The sequence below is a fragment of the Oncorhynchus nerka genome, linkage group LG20 (genome assembly GCF_034236695.1).
Source record: "Oncorhynchus nerka isolate Pitt River linkage group LG20, Oner_Uvic_2.0, whole genome shotgun sequence".
Lineage (NCBI taxonomy): Eukaryota > Metazoa > Chordata > Actinopteri > Salmoniformes > Salmonidae > Oncorhynchus > Oncorhynchus nerka.
This window is the reverse complement of record NC_088415.1, coordinates 73,031,839-73,055,968: the sequence shown is the minus strand read 5'-3', so window position 1 is coordinate 73,055,968 and position 24,130 is coordinate 73,031,839. Positions and strand designations below refer to the sequence as shown.

At 41.3% G+C, this 24,130-nt stretch overlaps 1 protein-coding gene across 1 annotated transcript in view; it reads right to left on the bottom strand.

The window, feature by feature from the left end:
• Positions 1–8,008: 8,008 nt before the first annotated feature.
• The window catches only part of tnn (tenascin N), a 35,754-nt gene continuing 19,632 nt past the window's right edge, over positions 8,009–24,130 (bottom strand). Inside the window, exons 7-19 of the mRNA XM_065005749.1 lie at positions 20,971–21,234; positions 19,436–19,699; positions 18,266–18,529; positions 16,902–17,165; positions 15,820–16,083; positions 14,737–15,000; positions 14,251–14,381; positions 11,517–11,655; positions 11,073–11,224; positions 10,823–10,919; positions 10,471–10,635; positions 10,019–10,182; positions 8,009–8,816 (exon numbers count right to left, since the gene is read on the bottom strand). Of these exons, the coding sequence (XP_064861821.1) occupies positions 8,691–8,816; positions 10,019–10,182; positions 10,471–10,635; positions 10,823–10,919; positions 11,073–11,224; positions 11,517–11,655; positions 14,251–14,381; positions 14,737–15,000; positions 15,820–16,083; positions 16,902–17,165; positions 18,266–18,529; positions 19,436–19,699; positions 20,971–21,234 (2,558 nt within the window). The 3' untranslated portion in view covers positions 8,009–8,690. The remainder of the gene's footprint in view (positions 8,817–10,018; positions 10,183–10,470; positions 10,636–10,822; positions 10,920–11,072; positions 11,225–11,516; positions 11,656–14,250; positions 14,382–14,736; positions 15,001–15,819; positions 16,084–16,901; positions 17,166–18,265; positions 18,530–19,435; positions 19,700–20,970; positions 21,235–24,130) is intronic.

The window sequence follows — 24,130 nt, the reverse complement described above, 5'->3', positions numbered from 1 at the left end:
CGCTGATGTTGGCTTAGTTCTGTAGTTATTATCTGAACCATTCTGACATAGGACCGTCATCCTCGGAACAGGAGGTTATATTGTCATCAAGGCATTATTTAAGAAGGGAGAGGAGGGCGTGTTTAAAAAGTTGTATAGCCCATGTCCCTTCACAGGGGCGGGCCACTGATTGAGCAGAGCCCTATCTTATGAAAACCCAAATCTCACATTTTAGAATCTAAAATCACATTTCATCCCATCACGAATAATTTCATATTCAAACATTTAAATTGAACAACAATTCCATGTGAATCCGATAACTCTGATGTGTAGACTTTCCACTGTAGAGTTTATGTCATCTTATCATTGATGAGAATGTCTCAGATGACAACCGAAATGACATCATATTCATTAAGTACCACCGCATACAGTGGGGAGAACAAGTATTTGATATACTGCAGATTTTGCAGGTTTTCCTACTTACAACGCATGTAGAGGTCTGTAATTTTTATCATAGGTACACTTCAACTGTGAGAGACGGAATCTACAACAAAAATCCTGAAAATCACATTGAATGATTTTTAAGTAATTAATTTGCATTTTATTGCATGACATAAGTATTTGATACATCAAAAAAGCAGAACTTAATATTTGGTACAGAAACCTTTGTTTGCAATTACAGAGATCATTCCTGTAGTTCTTGACCAGGTTTGCACACACTGCAGCAGGGATTTTGGCCCACTCCTCCATACAGACCTTCTCCAGATCCTTCAGGTTTCGGGGCTGTCGCTGGGCAATATGGACTTTCAGCTCCCTGCAAAGATTTTCTATTGGGTTCAGGTCTGGAGACTGGCAAGGCCACTCCGGGACCTTGAGATGCTTCTTACGGAGCCACTCCTTGTGTTTCGGGTCATTGTCATGCTGGAAGACCCAGCCACGACCCATCTTCAATGGGGGAAGGAGGTTGTTGGCCAAGATCTTGCGATACATGGCCTCATCCATCCTCCCCTCAATACGCTGCCGTCGTCCTGTCCCCTTTGCAGAAAAGCATCCCCAAAGATTTATGTTTCCACCTCCATGCTTCACGGTTGGGATGGTGTTCTTGGGGTTGTACTCATCCTTCTTCTTCCTCCAAACATGGCGAGTGGAGTTCAGACCAAAAGGCTCTATTTTTGTCTCATCAGACCACATGACCTTCTCCCATTCCTCCTCTGGATCATCCAGATGGTCATTGGCAAACTTTAGACGGGCCTGGACACGTGCTGGCTTGAGCAGGGGGACCTTGCGTGCGCTGCAGGATTTTAATCCATGACTGCATAATGTGTTACTAATGGTTTTCTTTGAGACTGTGGTCCCAGCTCTCTTCAGGTCATTGACCAGGTCCTGCCGTGTAGTTCTGGGCTGATCCCTCACCTTCCTCATGATCACTGATGCCCCACAAGGTGAGATCTTGCATGGAGCCCCAGACCGGGGGTGATTGACCGTCAGCTTGAACTTCTTCCATTTTTAATAATTGCGCCAACAGTTGTTGCCTTCTCACCAAGCTGCTTGCCTATTGCCCTGTAGCCCATCCCAGCCTTGTGCAGGTCTACAATTTTATCCCTGATGTCCTTACACCCTCTCTGGTCTTGGCCATTGTGGAGAGATTGGGGTCTGTTTGATTGAGTGTGTGGGCCGGTGTCTTTTATACAGGTAACGAGTTCAAACAGGTGCAGTTAATACAGGTAATGAGTGGAGAACAGGAGGGCTTCTTAAAGAAAAACTAACAGGCCTGTGAGAGCCGGAATTTTTACTGGTTGTTAGGTGATCAAATACTTATGTCATGCAATAAAATGCAAATGAATTACTTAAAAATCATACAATGTGACTTTCTGGATTTGTTTTAGATTCCGTCTCTCACAGTTGAAGTGTACCTATGATAAAAATTACAGACCTCTAAATGCTTTGTAAGTAGGAAAACCTGCAAAATCGGCAGTGTATCAAATACTTGTTCTCCCCACTGTATGTTCCATTGGTCGGATTACCAGAATATAGTTCATTTCCCCCCATCTTCTGATGTTCCCAGAATCTCTATGTTAACCAGGGGTTTTGCAAATGTAACCTCAGTAGGGTAGAGAGAGGAAAAAGGGGGGAAGAGGTATTTATGACAGTCATACACCTACCCCCCAGGCCAACGTCATGACACTATTGACGTTGAGACTGGTGTTTTGCGGGTAATATTTAATGAAGCTGCCAGTTGAGGACTTGTGAGGCGTCTGTTTCTCAAACTAGACACTCTAATGTACTTGTCCTCTTGCTCAGTTGTGCACCTGGGCCTCCCACTCCTCTTTGGTTAGAGCCCATTTGCGCTGTTCTGTGAATGGAGTAGTACACAGCGTTGTACGAGATCTTCAGTTTCTTGGCAACATCTCGCATGGAATACCCTTCATTTTTCAGATAATGAATAGACTGACGAGTTTCAGAAGAAAGGTATTTGTTTCTGGCCATTTTAAGACTGTAAGCGAACCCACAAATGCTGATGCTCCAGATACTCAATTAGCACAACAGTTTTCAGCTGTGCTAACATAATTGCAAAAGGGTTTTCTAATGATCAATTAGTCTTTTAAAATGAGAAACTTGGATTCGTTAACACAACGTGCCATTGGAACACAGGAGTGATGATTGCTGATAATGGGCCTCTGTACGCCTACATAGATATTCCATAAAATATCAGCCATTTCCAGCTACAATAGTCATTTACAACATTAAACAATGTCTACACTGTATTTCTGATAAATTTGATGTTATTTTAATCAAATTGTAATTTTCATTCAAGTGGTACAACTCTTGATAGCCAACAGCTAATCACCATGTGGGTGATTAACAAGCCCTCCGCATGTTAGATAATGCTCGTATCAACAGCCATACAACACAGCCGGAAGCTACAGTATAACAAGCCTGATTGGTCATCGCACCACAATATAGTGTCAGCTTCCCCACTAAGGTCAAAGGTGATCAATGGAAATCTGAGAAAAATCCAATTTTAGGATTCTAGGATTTTAGTATTTTTTTAATGAGCTGTGAATATGCTTAGTGACGGAAACCCAGTAATAATATTTGGAGATATCATGCTGCTCGGCTGCTGAAAGGCGCATATGGCAGTCCACAGCATTTGGACAGCACTATGGTACTAGATGTGAGTCATGCCCAGCTACTGTGCATGAAGCTCGTGACCTACATCATGATTAAAAAAAATACTATAGCCGAGTGAGCTGTATAAGGCTATAAGATACTTTGCATATACACAATGTACAAGCATGCACAAAACAGCTTACTGCTATGCTAGAACAAAGACACTCCAAGATACTGCTTTACCTAAATGTTTCATGTGCACGACAGCAAGAATGAAGATGACCACAGTAATTAAAATACTTAATAATGCATATCATTATCCCAGATTATCCAAGGGTCAATCTGTGATAAAACCAACACGATTATCCCACCACTATTTGATACTAGTTGGGGAAAGACCGGAGAAGTGACCACTAATGTAATGAACAGCTATGGATGACAGTAAAACTATGGTTGAATTACAGGGTTTGTGTGCAAGCATATGTTTACAACAATCAAATAAAACACACTACAAGCAAGTGCCCAGATGTCCAACGTTTTTGGGCAGAAAGGCTCAGGCCAGTGCATTGATGGGGCAATAGTGGAACAACAAAACATTAGTAGCCTAAATATATCACCATGCCCTAAACGTGTGCTCTTGCCAGCGATACAAGCAACATGCTATGACAATTATGTGCATATGATGAATAAATAACATACAGTGCATTCGGAAACTATTCAGACCGCTTTGACTTTTTCCACATTTTGTTACGTTACAGCTATCAGGATAAGGTAAGACTCAGATGCAGACCGTGTTGAAGTAACAATGTTTATTACAGCAACAGAGGCAAAGATACAGGATGACAGGCAGGCTCAGGGTCAGGCAGAGTGATCAGCCAGGCGGGTTCAGGGTCAGGACAGGCAAGGGTCAAAAACCAGGAGGGCGAGAAAAAGTGAGGCTGTGAAAAGACAGGAGCTGACAGGACAAACGCTTGTAAGCTTGACAAACAAGACAAACTGGCAACAGACAAACAGAAAACACAAGTATAAGTACAAAGGGGATAATGGGGAAGAAAGGCGACACCTGGAGGGGGGTGGAGACAATCACAAAGACAGGTGATACAGATCAGGGTGTGACACAGCCTTATTCTAAGATGTATTCAATTATATTGTTTTTCTCATCAATCTACAAACAATACCCCATAATGACAAAGCAAAAATGGTTTCCTATAAATGTTTGTAAATGTATTAAAATTAAAAACAGAAATACCTTATTTACTTAACTATTCAGACCCTTTCAGCTCGGGTGCGTCCTGTTTCTATTGATCATCCTTGAGATGGAGTCCACCTGCGGTAAATTCAATTGATTGGACATGATTTGGAAAGGCACACACCTGTCTACAGTATATACGGTCACACAGTTGACAGTGCACGTCAGAGCAAAAGCCATGCCACGAGGTCAAAGGAATTATCTGTAGAGCTCCGAGACAGGATTGTGTCGAGGCACAGATCTGGGGAAGGGTACCAAAACATTTCTGCAGCATTGAAGATCCCCAAGAACACAGTGGCCTCCATTATTCTTGAATGGAAGTTTGGAACCACCAGGACTCTTCCCAGAGCTGGCCGCACGGCCAAACTGAGCAATCGGGGGAGAAGAGCCTTGGTCATGGAGGTGACCAAGAACCAGATGGTCACTCTGACAGAGCTCCAGAGTTCCTCTGTTGAGATGGGATAACCTTCCAAAAGGACAACCATCTCTGCAGCACTCCACCAATCAGGCTTTTATGGTAGAATGGCCAAACGGAAGCCACTCCTTAGTAAAAGGCACATGACAACCCACTTGGAGTTTACCAAAAGGCACCTGAAGGACTCGCATACCATGAGAAACAAGATTCTCTGGTCTGATGAAACCAAGATCGAACTCTTTGGCCTGAATGCCAAGCATCACGTCTGGAGGAAATCTGGTTGAAGCATTATGCTGTGGGGATGTTTTTCAGAGACTGTGAGACTAGTCAGGATCAAGGGAATGATGAATGGAGCAAAGTACAGAGAGATCCTTGATGAAAACCTGCTCTAAGGACCTAAGACTGGGGGCGAAGGTTCACCTTCCAACAGGACAAGGTCTGAAGTTCACAGAAGAGCATCTGGATGTTCCACAGCCTTATACTAAAATACTAAAATGGCTGGCAAAATATTCTGTGGACAGATAAACTGAAGTTGAGTTGTTTGGAAGGACCACACAATATGTGTGGAGAAAAAGAGGCACAGCACACCAACATAAAAACCTCATCCCAACTCTAAAGTATGGTAGAGGGAGCATCATTGTTTGGAGCTGCTTTGCTGCCTCAGGGCCTGGACAGCTTGCCATCATCGATTGAAAAATTAATTCCAAGTTTATCAAGACATTTTCCGTGAGAATGTAAGGTTAACTGTCTTCCAATTGAAGCTCAACAGAAGTTGGGTGATGCAACAGGACAACGACCCAAAACACAGAAGTAAATCAACAACAGAATGGCTTCAACAGAAGAAAATACACCTTCTGGAGTGGCCCAGTCAGAATCCTAACCTGAACCCGATTGAGATGCAGTGGCATGACCTCAAGAGAGCGGTTCACACCAGACATACATCCCAAGAATATTGCTGAACTGAAAAAGTTTCCTAAAAAGGAATGGTCCAAAATTCCTCCTGACCATTGTGCAGGTCTGATCTGCAACTACAGAAATGGTTTGGTTGAGGTTATTGCTGCCAAAGGATTATCAGCCAGTTATTAAATCCAAGGGTTCACATACTATTTCCACCCTCAATAAAGACATGAAAACGTATAATTGTTTGTGTGTTATTAGTTTAAGCAGGCTGTGTTTGTCTATTGTTGTGACTTAGATGAAGATCAGATCAAATGTTATGACCAATTCATTCAAAAGTCCAGGTAATTCTAAAGGGATCAAATACTTTTTCTAGCCACTATATGTTAATGTGATATTTCATTTGATTTTAAGAAATTGGCCAACATTTCTTAAAGAAAATTATTGCTTTGTCATTATGGGGTATTGTGTGTAGATTGATGAGGGGAAAAAATGATTGAATCCATTTTAGTATAAGGCTGTAACATAACAAAATGTGGAAAAAGTCAAGGTGTGTGAACACTTTCCAAATGCACTGTAGACTAATGCATGACTAGAATGTAGCAATAATACAATTAGTGTACGTGTAAATACTGCCTCTTAGTGGAGAGAAATAGAGTGTGTTAAAACAGAAAATAATATTAAGTAAGGGAACTTCTGAGTTCAGTGTTGTTATCCGTCTGGCTGCTAGCTAAATCACTGACAAATGGCAAAATAACCCAGACATGGACCACACCCTCTGCACCGAATAGCAGGCAGGGGAAGCAAAATGGTGTTTGCTTTAAGACACTCGCAGTTAGCCACTGATTCTTTTCAAACCACTCATTGTTAAATTTGCCATTTCCGACTTGTTGTGTAATGTTTATGCCCAATGGCCAATGAGCACCAACACGTTTTATCTCTGATTTCTCTTCATATGACAAAGATTGAATAGGATTTGCCAGTAGATTGTCGACGTGATTCAGGATGATCACTGCTTATCTAGCTTGCTAGCTACGATTTTAAAGTATGATGTTGACATGATCAGTCCAATCAAATCTACGTGATTTCACATATTTCATCTGTGACCAATGACCTTGAGCCTTCTTGGATGGGCACTTCTGCTGTAAATCTATGAGAGCACCCAAGGGGGCATGAACTGCCTAGCTCTCCCATAGATTCTTCTGTGATGTCGTGTCCCCACGAGTGACAGAATCCTGAGCCAATCATGGCGCAACCAGAGAAGATGAACAACCCCTATGCTCTGTGCTTTTGCTGGCTGCCCCTCCACCACAGAAAGCACTGCGCCAGGCCGAAACAGCTGCATTTTGGAGCTGCCTTACTCAAAGAAATAGACCAAGTTTGCATGCTGCTTTATTAAGTCAAGGATCTTTTTTTTCACATTGTTTGCTAAACGGATATGTCACACGAATGGATGCCAGAATTACAGATATGGCTCAAAACAGGTGAGGCTCTAAATGACGAGTCACCACTGGTTACAGAGCATAAGCAAAGAATGATCTAGCTAGCAGAACACAGACATACATGGTAAGTATGCATGTTACAACATTAGCATGTCACCAAGAACACCAGCGCTCACCAGAAAATGCAACCGCATGGTATCGAACGACCAACAGCAGTAGAGGCTGCGGAGAATGAATTAATATAAGGATACCTAGTCAGTTGTATAACTGAATGCATTCAACTGAAATGTGTCTTCCGCATTTAACCCAATCACTCTGAATCAGAGAGGTGCTGGAGGCTGCCTTAATCAACATCCATGTCATCGGCGCCTGGGGAACAGTGGGTTAACTGCCTTGCTCAGGGGCAGAACAACAGATTTTTACCTTGTCAGCTCGTAGAAAGTGTTTGTAGAATATGACTGGTGCGATGTCAGCTGATGCATCACCGGAGCCAATACTCAGGTTCCCTGTCTGAACTTGCTGCGCTTAATTTGTGGTAGATGATACACGACTCAAGTGTAGGCTACCCTAGACTGTGTCTGACAAAGAGAAAACCATAGTAGTCAATTCGAAATTGAGATAAATGGGGACCATTTTCAAATATCCTGTATGAAGATCGGGTTAACCCTGCAGTTTTGTCACAACGTGACATGAATGGTAAAAAGCAAGTCAAACCTTTTTTGGGGGGGAAAGAGAGCAACTGCACATGAAAAAAATCTAATGAAATCAAATATATTCCACTTCTCTTCTTAGAATTTGAGTGAGCATGTAGCATTCAAGTATGAATCAAATTTCTTGGTTAATCTCAAATACATCTATTTGATAACTTTGCAAAGCCATGTCCCATTCAAAAAACAATCTCACACACTGCAGGCATACTGTAGATGCTAGAGCTAAAAAGCAACTTTTTTGAGGGGACTTTATTTCTCTGAGAATGTGTGGCATGAATATAATACAACAACTACAATACACATTTGAAAATACAATCTTACAAGCACAGGAGCATATCATCCATTCTATTTCCTATGCATGACATCTGAAATGTGATGTCTAGCTAACACAGAGTAGGCTGGGTAGGCAGGGGACCAAACCTTAGAAGAGAGGGTCAGGGTCTATGCTATGTTATGAATGTGAACAAGAGCGGTATAACTATTCTAAAAACATGGTGACAATGGGTCATCTAGCTCAGGGATTCTTAAAGTGGGGTCCACAAGGGGTCCGTGGCCAGATAAAAAAAAGTCAAACAATATACATTTTTAAAATTATGTTTAACATTCCTTTCCAGGGCCTGAGACTTGGTTCGTCTGGCCATGCACTGCTGAAGTCATAGTAAAACTCCTTGAATGCTATTTTTATCTCACTCGAGTTGTACTCTGATTATGAGGGGGTCCCTGATGAATTTGCTATCACAAAGGGGACCTCTATTCATAATAAAGACAGTCATGTGATACGTTACAGAGGTAAGTTATACAGTAATCCTGTGATAGAGTTGAGGCTCTAGCTACTCTGCCTGGTTTGTAATGAGGTTCCCATTGAATATTTTAGTTAGTCAGAGGGACTATTTTCTGGGAGCTGTTCTGCTGCTAAGCGACCTCCTCTTCCTGGCGGCGCCCACTGGCCGGATCTTCATCTCAGTGAAATCAAGAGACATGAGGTGGCCTTTCCATGGCTCCCAGTTCACACCCTGGTAGAGGTTAGGGGGACACATGACAACACATTAGATTACACAGTCAGGCAGTTTTTCATTCTGCTTCAGTCTTTAATAGGTCTACACTCTTAGGGGGAAAAAAGTGGTTTTCTAGAACCTAAAAGGGTTCTTTGGCTGTTCCAAAAGGATAACCATTTGAAGAACCCTTTTTGGATCCAGGTAGAACCCTATTGAGTTCCATGTGGAACCCTTTACACAGAGGGTTGTATATGGGACCAAATTGTAATTACTTCGTTACTGTGGCCTATTTATTTCCTTCCTCCTCACGCCATTTGCACACACTGTATATAGACTTTCTTTTTTTCTATTGTGTTATTGACTGTACGCTTGTTTATTCCATGTGTAACTCTGTGTTGTTGTTTGTGTCGCACTGCTTTGCTTTATCTTGGCCAGGTCTTAGATGTAAATGAGAACTTGTTCACAACTGGCCTACTTGGTTAAATAAAGGTGGAATAAAAATGGATGTTATAGGCATGATATAAATCCAGTCTCCGGTAAAGAGAGGCACAGCCACACATTAGATTAGCCAGTCAGGCAGTAGTTTCATGATACTGACTGACACATGCTGATGAGCATTTTGGAACTATTTTAAATCGATCAACATTAGGTAAACGGATGGATTCATCCACTTTGCAAACTTCTATTAACTCTGTTTGTGTTGCCTACACCAAGACAGACGTAAAACTATTAAACATATTATTAAGAGAAACATGGTATAATGTGACAGGACAAAACGATACCCTTCCATTTTCTCCCAACATTCTTCTTTGCAGAGACACACAAACAGTTCTTGTGAGACAACAACAGTTCTTGTTAGACTTTCTGAGAATGAAAGTTATCTATTAGTCCCTGCTATTTATAAGGCTTTTTGAGAAGAAAAATAATTAGTTCATAGATGTAGGACATAGCCATTTCAAACTAAGATTGGAATGCCCCTACAGGACGCTCATGTACAACCCCCATAGATTCTATATTATTCTATTACTGCCATCTGCTGGAACAATCTCTCACTAGATCCAAAATACTAAAGAGCACACTTCAAGTTTCAAGTTTTGAATGTACAGTGAAATGCCTTTCTTGCCAGCTCTAAATCCAACAACGCAGTAGTCAATATCAACGTAGTACTACAAAACAATAACACACGAGAAATAAAAATAAGCAATAAGAACACTTCTTACCATGCTGTGTCTGTTGTCTCCGAATTTGCCGTTCAGGTTAGCAAGGTGACAGTTCTTGTACCACCAAGCGCCACGATGAGTCAGGGCGCAGTTACCAAGAGCAATGTCATTGTCATTGTCAACAGTAGAGAAAGGGCGACCTTGATGGTAGTTCATGGCATCACCTGGAAAACAATCATATACCACATTCACAGAATTGTTGTACGCAATCCAAGTCAGAGAAGGACAGTGGTAAAAGACCCCTAAATGGCAGGTAGACGTCAAACTGCCAGCTTTTATGTATTTTTAGCAAACCATTGTAAAAATAGAAGGTATTCAAGGTATTCAAGGTATTGTGTGATAATAGGTATGTTTGTTGGTTGGAGCCTTGGGTTTGTGTGGTGTGTATGTGTAGAGTATTTATGCATGTATGCTTTAACAAATTGTTAGAAAGATACAAAGAGCTGGTCCACCTGCTGTTCCTCTGTATTTGCCAATGGTCAGCTTGAACTTCTGCTTTGCCGGGGCTATCTTGAAGTTGTCATAGACGGCATAGGCCTTCTCTGAACCCACACCCAGGTCCACTCGCAACTCATACTGGGTAGGAGTATTGGTCAGCTCATAGATATTGTCCAGACCTATGGGTTAGAGTAACAGAATTGTGATGATGATTTACATCATCGTGGTTGTCATCATCATCAACATCATCAGAGCAGCAGCATCATCATCAGCATCATCAATTTAAATTCCATGAGAGGAACTCCTAGGGACATAACAGTCCTATTTAGATACAAGAGATTAAAAGGATGCCTTTACAGTACTAACCGAGCCAGAACTCATCAGTCATGTTCCCAAAGCCGGCCATGTACTGTCTCCAGCGCTTCATGAAGTCCATCTGTCCATTGTTCCGTCTCTGGAACACCTGGGGAGTGATATACCGTAGATCTCAGTCTCTGCTCACACACAAAGTTGATTGACAGTTTATATTGATGAGAGTAATGTTCAATCTATCCTGACATGTTTTTCTTTCAGCCATCAATAACATGAATCCTAATGTACGTTAGCTTGACCATACCACCCATCCACCGCCATCAGTGTCCATGTCACAGTACACGTCCATGGGCTTGGTGCGATCACTGTTGATATAAATCGTGTAGATTCCACTCGCCATGTTACCATTCGTCTTAATCTGAGTACAGTCCATGGGGAACGGGTGCAACAAACCCACTGTTAAAGGTACAAGTACAGTGATGTCAGTAAGCTTTCATTTTCAGGGGTGGAAAAGTAGTTGTGTTAACTAATTTACTCTGATAAAGCAATAAACAAATTGACCAGAAGGTTGGCTGTCAGTGATATTTCACAAGTGACCAATTAAAAGATGAGAAAGGAATGAGACATTACTAATTACACTACATTAATAGCACAAGAGCTTAGTGAAATGCAAGCGTCTCCACACTGATATGTGAATAAATCAGACTAGTTTGGTCTAGGGAGGAAGTTCATAGAGGGCACATCATACCTGTTTTGAATGTGGTCTCTATCACTCTGCTCCTCTTTGCTCCTCTGTAAGCGAGGAGGGTAACAATATAGTTCTTTCCCATCTCCAGGCCTGACATGGCAAACCTGCTCTCTCCTTCCCTCAGCTTCTCCTCCAAAGTCTATTCAGAACACAGAGGAATTATAATCCTTGGCTGGGACAAAGAAGAGTCACTGACACAGAATTCAAGACCATTTATGTTGATTTTACAATATTTTGTTACTAGAGGTCAGGGGTATATACACAGTATTTCTTTTTTGCACAAGATGCACACCTTGTATAAAATCAGGCCCGGTGTTATGGACGGGCCTTAGGGGGCCTGGTCTGCCCTACAGTACCTCCTTGCCCTTAAAATATAGGTCATTTATTTGCCGGAGATGCGTGCTGACAGAAAGACATCAATCTCAGATAAAAGATCTAAGCGAGTGAAACAGCGCCGCTCTGTCTCATAAAAGGCGCTGCATGGTCAATCCTAAATCTTCATTGTAATACGGCCTCTGCAGAAGTCAAATCAAATCAAATTTATTTACATAGCCCTTCGTACATCAGCTGATATCTCAAAGTGCTGTACAGAAACCCAGCCTAAAACCCCAAACAGCAAGCAATGCAGGTGTAGAAGCACGGTGGCTAGGAAAAACTCCCTAGAAAGGCCAAAACCTAGGAAGAAACCTAGAGAGGAACCAGGCTATGTGGGGTGGCCAGTCCTCTTCTGGCTGTGCCGGGTGGAGATTATAACAGAACATGGCCAAGATGTTCAAATGTTCATAAATGACCAGCATGGTCGAATAATAATAAGGCAGAACAGTTTAAACTGGAGCAGCAGCACAGTCAGGTGGAAGTTGAAAAGGTTATTCAGGTTATTCATACTTCTTGCGCTTCACGGAGCAGAGCAGAGCTGTTGTTACGTAAATTGTCATGGAAGTGAGTTTGTGTTTATACAGGACCTCCCGCCCTCACCTACCTTCAACCAATCATGTCAATGCAGAACTCTACAGAGCACACCGCATTGTTACAAAATGTGGGAGACGCACAGCAATGCGGTGCCCCGCACAATTTGGCCTCAATTTGGTCAGGGAGGTGACCAAGAACCCAGTCGGAAGCTACTCCTCAATAAAAGGCACATGACAGCTCGCTTGGAGTTTGCCAAAAGGCACCTAAAGACTTTCAGAACAGGTCTGATGAAACCAAGATTGAACTCTTTGGCCTGAATGCCAAGCGTCACATCTGGAGGAAACCTGGCACCATCCCTATGGTAAAGCATGGTGGTGGCAGCATCATGCTGTGGGGATGTTTTTCAAAGGCAGGGACTGGAAGACTAGTCAGAATCAAGGAAAAGATAAACGGAGCAAAGTGCAGAAAATTCCTTAATGAAAACCTGCTCCAGAGCGCTCAGAACCTCAGACTGGGGCGACGGTTAACCTTCCAACTGGACAACGACCCTAAGCACAAAGCCAAGACAATGCAAGAGTGGCTTCAGGACATGTCTGAATGTCCTTGAGTGACCCAATCGGAGACCGGACTTGAACCTAGTCGAACATCTCTGAAGAGATGAAGAGAACCTGATAGCGCTTGAGAGGATCTGCAGAAACGAATGGGAGAAACTTCCTAAATACAGGTGTGCCAAGCTTGTCGCGTCATACCCAGGAAGACTCAAGTCTGTAATCGCTGCCAAAGGTGCTTCAACAAAATACTGAGTAAAAGGTCTGAATACTTATGTAAATGTAATATTTCAGTTGTTTTATTTTGAATAAATTGGCTAAAATGTCTAAAAACCTGTGCTTGCGTTGTCTTTATGGGGTATTGTGTGTAGATTGATGAGGGAAAAAAACATTTTAATCAATTTTAGAATAAGGCTGTAACCTAACAAACAAAAAAGGGGTATGAATACTTTCCGAAGGCACTGTACATGTCAGCAACCACAGCTAAGTCACTGAAACCCTTAAGGAGTTGCAGTCAGTTTTGGAATGGCTGGCCAGTAATAAACTGGTCTTGAACATCTCTAAAACTAAGAGCATTGTATTTGGTACAAATTATTCCAAAAGCTCTAGACCTCAGCTGGATCTGGTAATGCATGGTGTGGCTGTTGAACAAGTTGAGGAGACTAAACTGTCATGGTCAAAACACATAGATTCAATGGTTGTACAGATGGGGTGAGGCATGTCCATTATGAAGAGATGCTCTGCTTCTCTGACACCACACTCCAGAAAGTACATCCTGTGGGCTCTAGTTTTGTCTTATCTTGATTATTGTCCAGCCACATGGTCAAGTGCTGCATGGAACTCCCATCTCATATTGCTCAAATGAACAGTAAACATTGTTTAAAAAAAACAGTTAAAGCAACACCTCACCGCTCAACGCCTCTCCCCTATTTGACCTAGATATTGTGTGTATGTATTGATATGTAGGTTATATGTGCCGGTTTTTAAATGTATGTAGTTCTGTCCTTGAGCTGTTTTTTGTTTATTAATGTTCTGTATTATGTCATGTTTCATGTTTTGTGTGGTCTCCAGGAAGAGTTTCGCAACAGCTACTGGGGATCCTAATAAAATACCAAATACCAAAAGGATGAAAGGTCATTGTGATCGCCAATACTAAAAGATAAAAAAATATAACTGACAATGATAATAGATTTATATAGCTATGCACAGATGTCATAACATTGGATACATCACTGTTTACAACTACTAGAGGGTGAACCATGTGAGAATCAAAGTACCTTCAATGTGCCATCCTCAGCTCTGAATGTGAGGATGTAGCCATCGATTCTGGCTAAGGGAGCAGTCCAGGTCAGGGTCGCAGCGTCCAGCTTAATATCTGACGCTTTTAGGTTCTTAGGCGAATCAATTTCTATGAAGAGAAGATCCAAAACATAAGCAATTCAGTCAAATGAAAACGGGAATATGTTCAGTTGCAGTCATTGAATAAGATTCTGTATAATTTATCATGCCTTTCATTCCTCCATCTCTATTCTCCAAAAAAGGTCACTGTATATGTCTCACATAATGAGCAGATCCTTGAACTGTTAGTCAGAGTTGACCAGCATTCCAGTAAGAGTGGAGGAACCTGCAGCTCCTCAATGATTATGCCTCCACAAGATAAGCTCCTGTTCAGTAATGACTATCTGCCTCATTGGACAATGAATGCGTGGAATTATCATGAAAAGACTTGGCTGTCGACTGGAGCCCCAGGGCAAATAGATAACCTGTCTCAGCTGGTGTGGAGCTCTTCCTGCTGACCCTGGAGCCCTTGACAGCCCAAATGTAGACTGTGTAGATGACTCCAGGCCTCAGCCCAGTCAGCCTGTAGGAGCTGCTGTCTGCCCCCACAGGGATCTCCCCACTGGAGCCCTCAGCAGAGCTGTAGCTGATCATGTAGCCGTCGATGTCCGCTAGAGGTCTGTCCCACGACACATCGGCTGTATCCTCGGTCACTTCTCTGGTCAAGAGGTTAGTAGGAGCATCCAGATCTGGAGAACCATTGATATAAGGGTTAATGCTCTTCTGTGTCATGTCATGAAGTCAGTTCACACACCAATATCAAAGTTTGTCAGAGATTATCAGGCCTCATAAATGGTTTAATATTGATATAAGTCCATGTGCCTTGCCATTTGTTGTGTAGATCTACTGTACCCATGTGCCATCATCCCAAATCCCCAAATAATGTAAAATGTAGGCACTATCTTAAATTATGAATTAGGACAGTTTTTCTTTTCTATTCATTTGGGATTTAGGCACATAGTTGAACATGAACAAATACTACAGTTTCCTATAGAATACTACATTACATACTATAGAATTCTGTAGTATACTGCAGTATATTGTACTACACAATGGAGTACCCTCGGTCATGTGTGGTACTTACTATATAATTCTGTAGTATATTGTAAAATAATATAGTAAATACAACAGTATATTACAGACTGCAAAACTACAGTAAATACTACAGTAATGTCAATAAAACACTACACTCCGCAAAAACACTAAAGTAATTAATATAGTATATTAAATTACAGTATTGCATTTGCAAATACATTGCCCATTCCAGTCCCCCATATGCCAATTTGTGTCACCCATAAGTAGCAAACCTACATGACAAGTATAGACCATATATTGTGTTCCCTACAGGTTATAAAAAGGAGCAGAAGCTCTGAACTGTCTGTTCAGACCTCAGTCCTACCTACCTACAGGTTATGGAAACTTGAACAAAGACAAACCCTAAACTAATATCTCTACAGTGTGTGGGATCTCACCCCTCATACTCAAAAAGTATGAGACTAGTTAGTGACCTGTTTCAGCTACAGTGGAGCTCTTCCTGCTGACCCGGGAGCCCTTGACAGCCCAGATGTAGACTGTGTAGATGACTCCAGGCCTCAGCCCAGTCAGCCTGTAGGAGCTGCTGTCTGCCCCCACAGGGATCTCCCCACTGGAGCCCTCAGCAGAGCTGTAGCTGATCATGTAGCCGTCGATGTCCGCTAGAGGTCTGTCCCACGACACATCGGCTGTATCCTCGGTCACTTCTCTGGTCAAGAGGTTAGTAGGAGCATCCAGATCTGGAGAACCATTGATATAAGGGTTAATGCTCTTCTGTGTCATGTCATGAAGTCAGTTCACACACCAATATCAAAGTTTGTCAGAGATTATCAGGCCTCATAAATGGTTTAATATTGATATAAGTCCATGTGCCTTGCCATTTGTTGTGTAGATCTACTGTACCCATGTGCCATCATCCCAAATCCCCAAATAATGTAAAATGTAGGCACTATCTTAAATTATGAATTAGGACAGTTTTTCTTTTCTATTCATTTGGGATTTAGGCACATAGTTGAACATGAACAAATACTACAGTTTCCTATAGAATACTACATTACATACTATAGAATTCTGTAGTATACTGCAGTATATTGTACTACACAATGGAGTACCCTCGGTCATGTGTGGTACTTACTATATAATTCTGTAGTATATTGTAAAATAATATAGTAAATACAACAGTATATTACAGACTGCAAAACTACAGTAAATACTACAGTAATGTCAATAAAACACTACACTCCGCAAAAACACTAAAGTAATTAATATAGTATATTAAATTACAGTATTGCATTTGCAAATACATTGCCCATTCCAGTCCCCATATGCCAATTTGTGTCACCCATAAGTAGCAAACCTACATGACAAGTATAGACCATATATTGTGTTCCCTACAGGTTATAAAAAGGAGCAGAAGCTCTGAACTGTCTGTTCAGACCTCAGTCCTACCTACCTACAGGTTATGGAAACTTGAACAAAGACAAACCCTAAACTAATATCTCTACAGTGTGTGGGATCTCACCCCTCATACTCAAAAAGTATGAGACTAGTTAGTGACCTGTTTCAGCTACAGTGGAGCTCTTCCTGCTGACCCGGGAGCCCTTGACAGCCCAGATGTAGACTGTGTAGATGACTCCAGGCCTCAGCCCAGTCAGCCTGTAGGAGCTGCTGTCTGCCCCCACAGGGATCTCCCCACTGGAGCCCTCAGCAGAGCTGTAGCTGATCATGTAGCCGTCGATGTCCGCTAGAGGTCTGTCCCACGACACATCGGCTGTATCCTCGGTCACTTCTCTGGTCAAGAGGTTAGTAGGAGCATCCAGATCTGGAGAACCATTGATATAAGGGTTAATGCTCTTCTGTGTCATGTCATGAAGATTGTGACATTTAATTAATTTACTGTTTCAAGACCTGCTGTACATAAGAGAGCTGTAAATCACTCTCATTGTATAAGAGAGATTTTAAAGGGACATTTCATACACCAAAATCAAAGTTTGTCAGAGGTTTTCAGGCCAAATAAATGGTCTAATATTGATATTTAAGTCCATGTGCCTTGCAATTGTTGTGTAGATCTAGCCATGTGCCCTCATCCCAAATCCCAAAAGAATGCTAAATATAGGCACTATCTTAAATTATACATTTACAGTTATTTTCTTTTCCATTCATTTGGGATTTAGGCACATAGTTGGACATGAACAAATACTAAAGTTTACTGTAGAATACTACATTATATACAATGGAATTCTGATGTAAACTGTAGTATAGTGTAGTATATTATACTACACAATGTAGTATCCCTTGGTCATTTGTAGTACTTACTATATCATTTTTTACAATAATATAGTAAATAATACAGTATACTACATGCCACAAAACTACAGTAAATACTACAGTAATGTCAATAAAACACTACAGTCCGCAAAAACACTAAAGTAATTACTATAGTATTACACGACTTCGACTTAAGCCAAACAACACCCGTGGCACTATATCCCCCAAACACTGGCTTCTCGGGCCTTATCAAATCAAATCAAATGTATTTATATAGCCCTTCTTACATCAGCTGATATCTCAAAGGGCTGTACAGAAACCCAGCCTAAAACCCCAAACAGCAAGCAATGCAGGTGTAGACGCACGTTGGCTTTAATATTATACTACAGTATTTCATTTGCATATACCCTGCCCATTCACATATCCCAATTTGTGCCACCCATAAGAAACAAACCTACATGACAAGTATAGACCATATATTGTGTTCCCTACAGGTTATAAAAAGGAGCAGAAGCTCTGAACTGTCTGCTCAGACCTCAGTTCTACCTACCTACAGGTATGGAAACTTGAACAAAGACAAACCCTAAACTAACATCTCAACAGTGTGTGGGATCTCACCCCTCACACTCAAAAAGTATGAGACTACTTAGTGACCTGTCTCAGCTACAGTGGAGCTCTTCCTGCTGACCCTGGATCCCTTGACAGCCCAGATGTAGACTGTGTAGATGACTCCAGGCCTCAGCCCAGTCAGCCTGTAGGAGCTGCTGTCTGCCCCCACAGGGATCTCCCCACTGGAGCCCTCAGCAGAGCTGTAGCTGATCATGTAGCCGTCAATGTCCCCTAGAGGTCTGTCCCACGACACATCGGCTGTATCCTCGGTCACTTCTCTGGTCAAGAGGTTAGTAGGAGCATCCAGATCTGGAGAGACATTAGTAAATGGGTCAAATATCATATTAGTGTTCCATGCTGTTATTTTTTTTCCCTCTAGGAGAAATAATGTTATGTGACACATTTTCACAAGTGCAAAAAAAATGACTTTGTGACAGGCAAAATATTTCTCTAGTAAAGATTTGTTTCGAAGTATCACAAGTATTTTGCATACAATTTACAGTCTTATATTTGAGGAATTATTCTCCCAAATCAGATTTTGTCTTGTGTTTTTAGACCTCAAAAGTGGTCTTCTGTTGAGATAAGTTCCCATCCAAGGCCATCAGTTTTGTAATTCTAGCTATATGCCAAACCTCTAAATCACTAGGAAAGATAAGCACCATGTCATTTCCAGCTTTGCAGTGCTTATCTTTTAATTTGGGGTTAAGGAATGTAACTTGCTGGATCTACGCAACCAATGGCATGGGATGTGGACTCATCTTGACATTCTTTTTGTCTAAAAAGCATCTGACAAACCTACATTTTGGAGTGGAATGTCCCTTTATGTATAACATATTGTTTAAAAACATAATTATCTGTGATGGTCAGTTGAGGTATGACTAAGGACGAGTGAAACAAGTTTGAGTGATAATTTGTTGTAGTACACACTCCTTTTTATAGTCCCAGATCTATTACAAATGTGTCCTATTCTAAGTCACTGCCATATCCACCACAGGAGGTTGGTGACACCTTAATTGGGGAGGACAAGCTTGTGGTAATGCCTGGAGCTGAATCACTGCAATGGTATCAAATACATCAAACTCATGATTTCCATGTGTTTGATGCCATTCTATACACTCCACTCCAGACATTATTATAAGCCGTCCTCCCCTCAGCAGCCCCCTGTGATATCCACATGTTTTTTTGACCCTTTAAATTACAAGACAAGTTTGTGACCTGTCTCAGCTACAGTGGAGCTCTTCCTGCTGACCCGGGAGCCCTTGACAGCCCAGATGTAGACTGTGTAGATGACTCCAGGCCTCAGCCCAGTCAGCCTGTAGGAGCTGCTGTCTGCCCCCACAGGGATCTCCCCACTGGAGCCCTCAGCAGAGCTGTAGCTGATCACATAGCCGTCAATTTCAGCCTGGACTTTTTCCCATGTTACTGTCGTTGTGTCCTCTGTCACTTCTCTGGTCAACAAGTTAGCAGGAGCATCCAGATCTGAAAAGGTATCCGTATAAGTAAGTAGGTACATTAGTTTCAGTATATACTATGTAAGTATCAGGCACTAAAGGCTATATGTGTTCGGGATTATGTTACTTTCTTTCTTTTTTCAAAGTAAAACCTACGCGTGTCGGCTTTTGGCTTTCGCCAATACATTTTCAGACATTTTTAAATCAAATATCAGTGTCCACTTTAGACTCAATTTATCGTCTTGTTTGAGAGCAGAAAGCTTCCCACAGTCCGGTATCACAGTTAATTTACGTTCACTGATCCAGAAATCCTACCCTGCCCCAACCTACCCCGAACCAGTCAGCAGAGGAAACAGGGGGAGCGCTGCCTGCCGACGTGGCCGTGCCTGTATTTCACCCCTCTTGGATGTTTGTATTCATGTGGAATCCCGTTATTTGACTTATGGGACAGGTTAGTGTACTATGTCTGTTTCAGTCGTTTTCTCACTGAAACAGGTGTCCATAACTAGGCAGCTATAGGCTTCCAATAACACAATGTCCCACACCAACAGTCCCTGAAGGCCAGACAACGCCACGTCACCTACAACCTAATGTAGCGTATTGTTCACTTTGGGTATCAATGGAATTGTGGGGGAGAAAACATACATTGATTTAGAAAGTACAGTAGCACTGGGTGATGATATGTCTGTGATGTGAGAGCCAAGAGGGCATTTACTACGCAGCGCTTTTCTATAGCCTCTATTTCCTGACAGCAGGCGTCGTCTGGTATTGCACTTGAGAATTAAATGAGAAAAAAAGACTTGCTAGTTCCCTTTGAGTTAAATCCCCTCTGTTGTCGCCAAAACTTTCTCACAAACATGTTCCACAATGCTAGGCTAAGCTAAACTCATGTCAAAAGAAGTATCTACCCGAATTACTTAAAATAGCTTCCCAGTACAGGTCTGAGTGAGAGTGTCCCTCTTGGCAAAGATGTGAGGAAGAGAAATATGCACAAAAGATCGGAGGGTGAAAGTCTGCCTAACAGTTGTTATTTTTTTACCATGTTGCCATTGTGTAAAGTCCATCCTTTAAAAAGTGAAAATACAGCCCGAAGAACTATCCACAATAGCCCAAAAGAAAAGGATTGTCAAAGGACCTACAGAAAGCATAGGATGAGAAGATCTCTCCTATTCATCCATAAGCCATCAGAATCAAAACATAAAGACAGACGTCACTTAAGACTATTTCTAGAACGGAAACAAAAACAACGTGATCACTATTAAATTATTTAATTGTTTAATTATTATGCTATCAGTTTACCTGTCTCAGCTTCTGTGGAGCTCTTCCTGCTGACCCGGGAGCCCTTGACAGCCCAGATGTAGACTGTGTAGATGACTCCAGGCCTCAGCCCAGTCAGCCTGTAGGAGCTGCTGTCTGCCCCCACAGGGATTTCCCCACTGGAGCCCTCAGCAGAGCTGTAGCTGATCACGTAGCTGTCGATCTCTGCCTGTACCTTCTGCCATTCCACGGTAGCAGTGTCCTCTGTCACTTCTTTGGTCAAGAGGTTCGTAGGAGCGTCAAGATCTGTTGATATAATGAGGATGGAGGCAGGCGAGATGCTGTGTAAAGCGTAATTATTTTCCACATGGACACTCATATGGTTTATAAAACATAATTGAAGCATTGTCTTTTTTTAAAGTCGGTCATTCAAATGCGGAAAAATACATTATTATGGGCAGACAGAGGTCCTAGTAGCAGGCTGGAAGAGGAACACAGACAGGCTCTTTCTCTCTCTCTCTGTGAGGAAACAGGAGGAGGTCAGTGGGCTTAAGGTATGAGAGGACAAAGAAGAAATATGGCGGATGTGAGCGCACTGACAGGGGGGATCCAGACCGGAGCACAGAGCAGAGCAGGATGAGTGAGTGGAATGGGGTTGCAGTTATATGGTGGTCGCTGGAGTAAGGAAAGCGTGACATTGAGAGAGAGAGAGAGAGAGAGAGAGAGAGAGGAAGTGAGAAAACATGTAAAAGAAATCATCATTGGGCTTTTCCTCCATGACTCCGCCAAGGTCAGCTCTATGTCACCGCACTATCCGCATCATGAAAACTGATTAATGATGCATCCAAAGACAACGTTCTGGGAATGGGAGCCACATATAGGGTTTAGCTGTTGTCTTTTTGCCACTGTATGTGGGTACATTGCTCGTCAAGCTCAAAGAGATTAGTCGCAAGACAATGCCAACAAGTTAATTAACAAAGTAGCAGTAGAAATGAGAAAAGCATGTGTACAGTGTATGAGTTAAGCCTTTTCTCTGTTGTCCCAAGCTGAGACCTTAATTTCCCTGCAAAAGGGAGCACTTGTCAGAAATATCTTTCTTACTTATCAAACAAAAATGCAGACAGACACACATGCTACAGCTTTATCATCCTCTCCAATGCATGGTTGTTCATGCTTGAACAGCTCAGCACTTTGGTAGGTGTTTTATTTCAGTGGGAGAGGCTGAAGACAGCCTGGCGAGGCCGTGGCGTATGACGGATTGGGTTAGCTCAAGGTTCTGCCGCCACAGTGGCTGAGTGGAAGACTACAAAACACTGGTTGTGGTTTACCATGTGGAAAACAGCTATTCCATCATAGGCCTCCTTACAGGCCTTACCGCCTGGGGAGCGAGCTGCATTTACACGATAGTCTTACTTAAACGGACAGTGACGGCAGAAAGTTGAGTGCTCGAGGAGCCCAAGGGAAAGCTGTGTCAGAAGGTAGGGCCGGACGATACCAGTATCGCAATATTCTTTCCATGGCGAAAATGAAAACCCGGAGCAGATCAAACTCTTTGGTATGTAAAATATTGCGTGCTATACTTCGCCACCGTGGCCTATTTATTTCCTTAACTTACCTCATTTGCACTCACTGTATATAGACTTTTTGTTTTATTTTGTTCTACTGTATTATTGACTGTATGTTTTGTTTATTCCATGTGTAACTGTGTTTTTGTATGTGTCGAATTGCTACGCTTTATCTTGGCCAGGTCGCAGTTGCAAATGAGAACTTGTTCTCAACTAGCCTACCTGGTTAAATAAAGGTCAAATAAAATAAAATAAATACTGTATCTTGGAAACAAATACATGTGAATCTGGTTGACAACATAATTATGTTTGTTTCCTACATTAGGGCTGTTTTCCTAAAGGATTTAATCCGCTTCATGTTTTGTTTCCTTGCCACGATACTAACGAGTATCGCAATACTCGTATCGTCCCGGCCCTATCAGAAGGGTGCCATTTTTCTTAACAGCAGTGTACAGGGTTATGTACAGGTATGTATAGACCTAAAGTCCACCCACACTGAAATTAGCAGCTCATAACTATTTCTGACGAGGTTTATTAGGGGAAGAAGAGATTAGTAACTTCAGCACCTCAGAATAACTCTGAAGAATAAGGACTAAGGGCGCCAGAGTCCGCCTCCACTTACTGTACGTACCAACTGCAGCCCGGCTGTACTCCACAGCTCCACAGGACCTTCGAGTCCAGGGACCATATAAGCATGACGGCTAAACACATTCCCTGGTTTTCACCTAGCTATGCAGCTGCTTCTGGTTATACGACCGCTCCTGTGTAAACTTGATTGAATCTGATTAGGTAACACCAGCAGACTACTATGTTGTGTTTATTAGCCTTACAATCCTCTGGCAGGTCACTATGACAGGTAGCGATTCAATCGATTTTGGCTTGTTCAGATGCTGTAATAGCTCGCTATAATTCATGTCTCCTGACTGCGCCCTGGGAAACGTGTCAAGGTCTAGCACTGTACTCCACTGTTTCATTGTCTATGAAATAAGGATTTATGTTGACCACACAGTAGAAGAGAGAGCCCTTTGTAGCCATTGAATAAAATGGCATGATAGTATTTGCATGCTTAAAATGCATGCACGCATGCATATATGTATGTATATATACATACATATATATATATATACATATATATATATATATATACATACATATATATATATACATATATATATATATATATACATACATATATATATATATATATATATATACATATATATATATACATATATATATACATATATATATATACATATATATACATATATATATATATATATATACATATATATATATATATATATACATATATATATATATATATATATACATACATATATATATATATATACATATATATATATATATATACATACATATATATATATATACATATATATATATATATACATACATATATATATACATACATATATATATATATATATATATATATATATACATACATATACATATATATATATATATATACATATATATATATATATGTATATATATATATATATATATATATATATATATATATATATACATACATATATATATATACATACATATATATATATATATATACATACATATATATATATATATATATATATATATATATATAT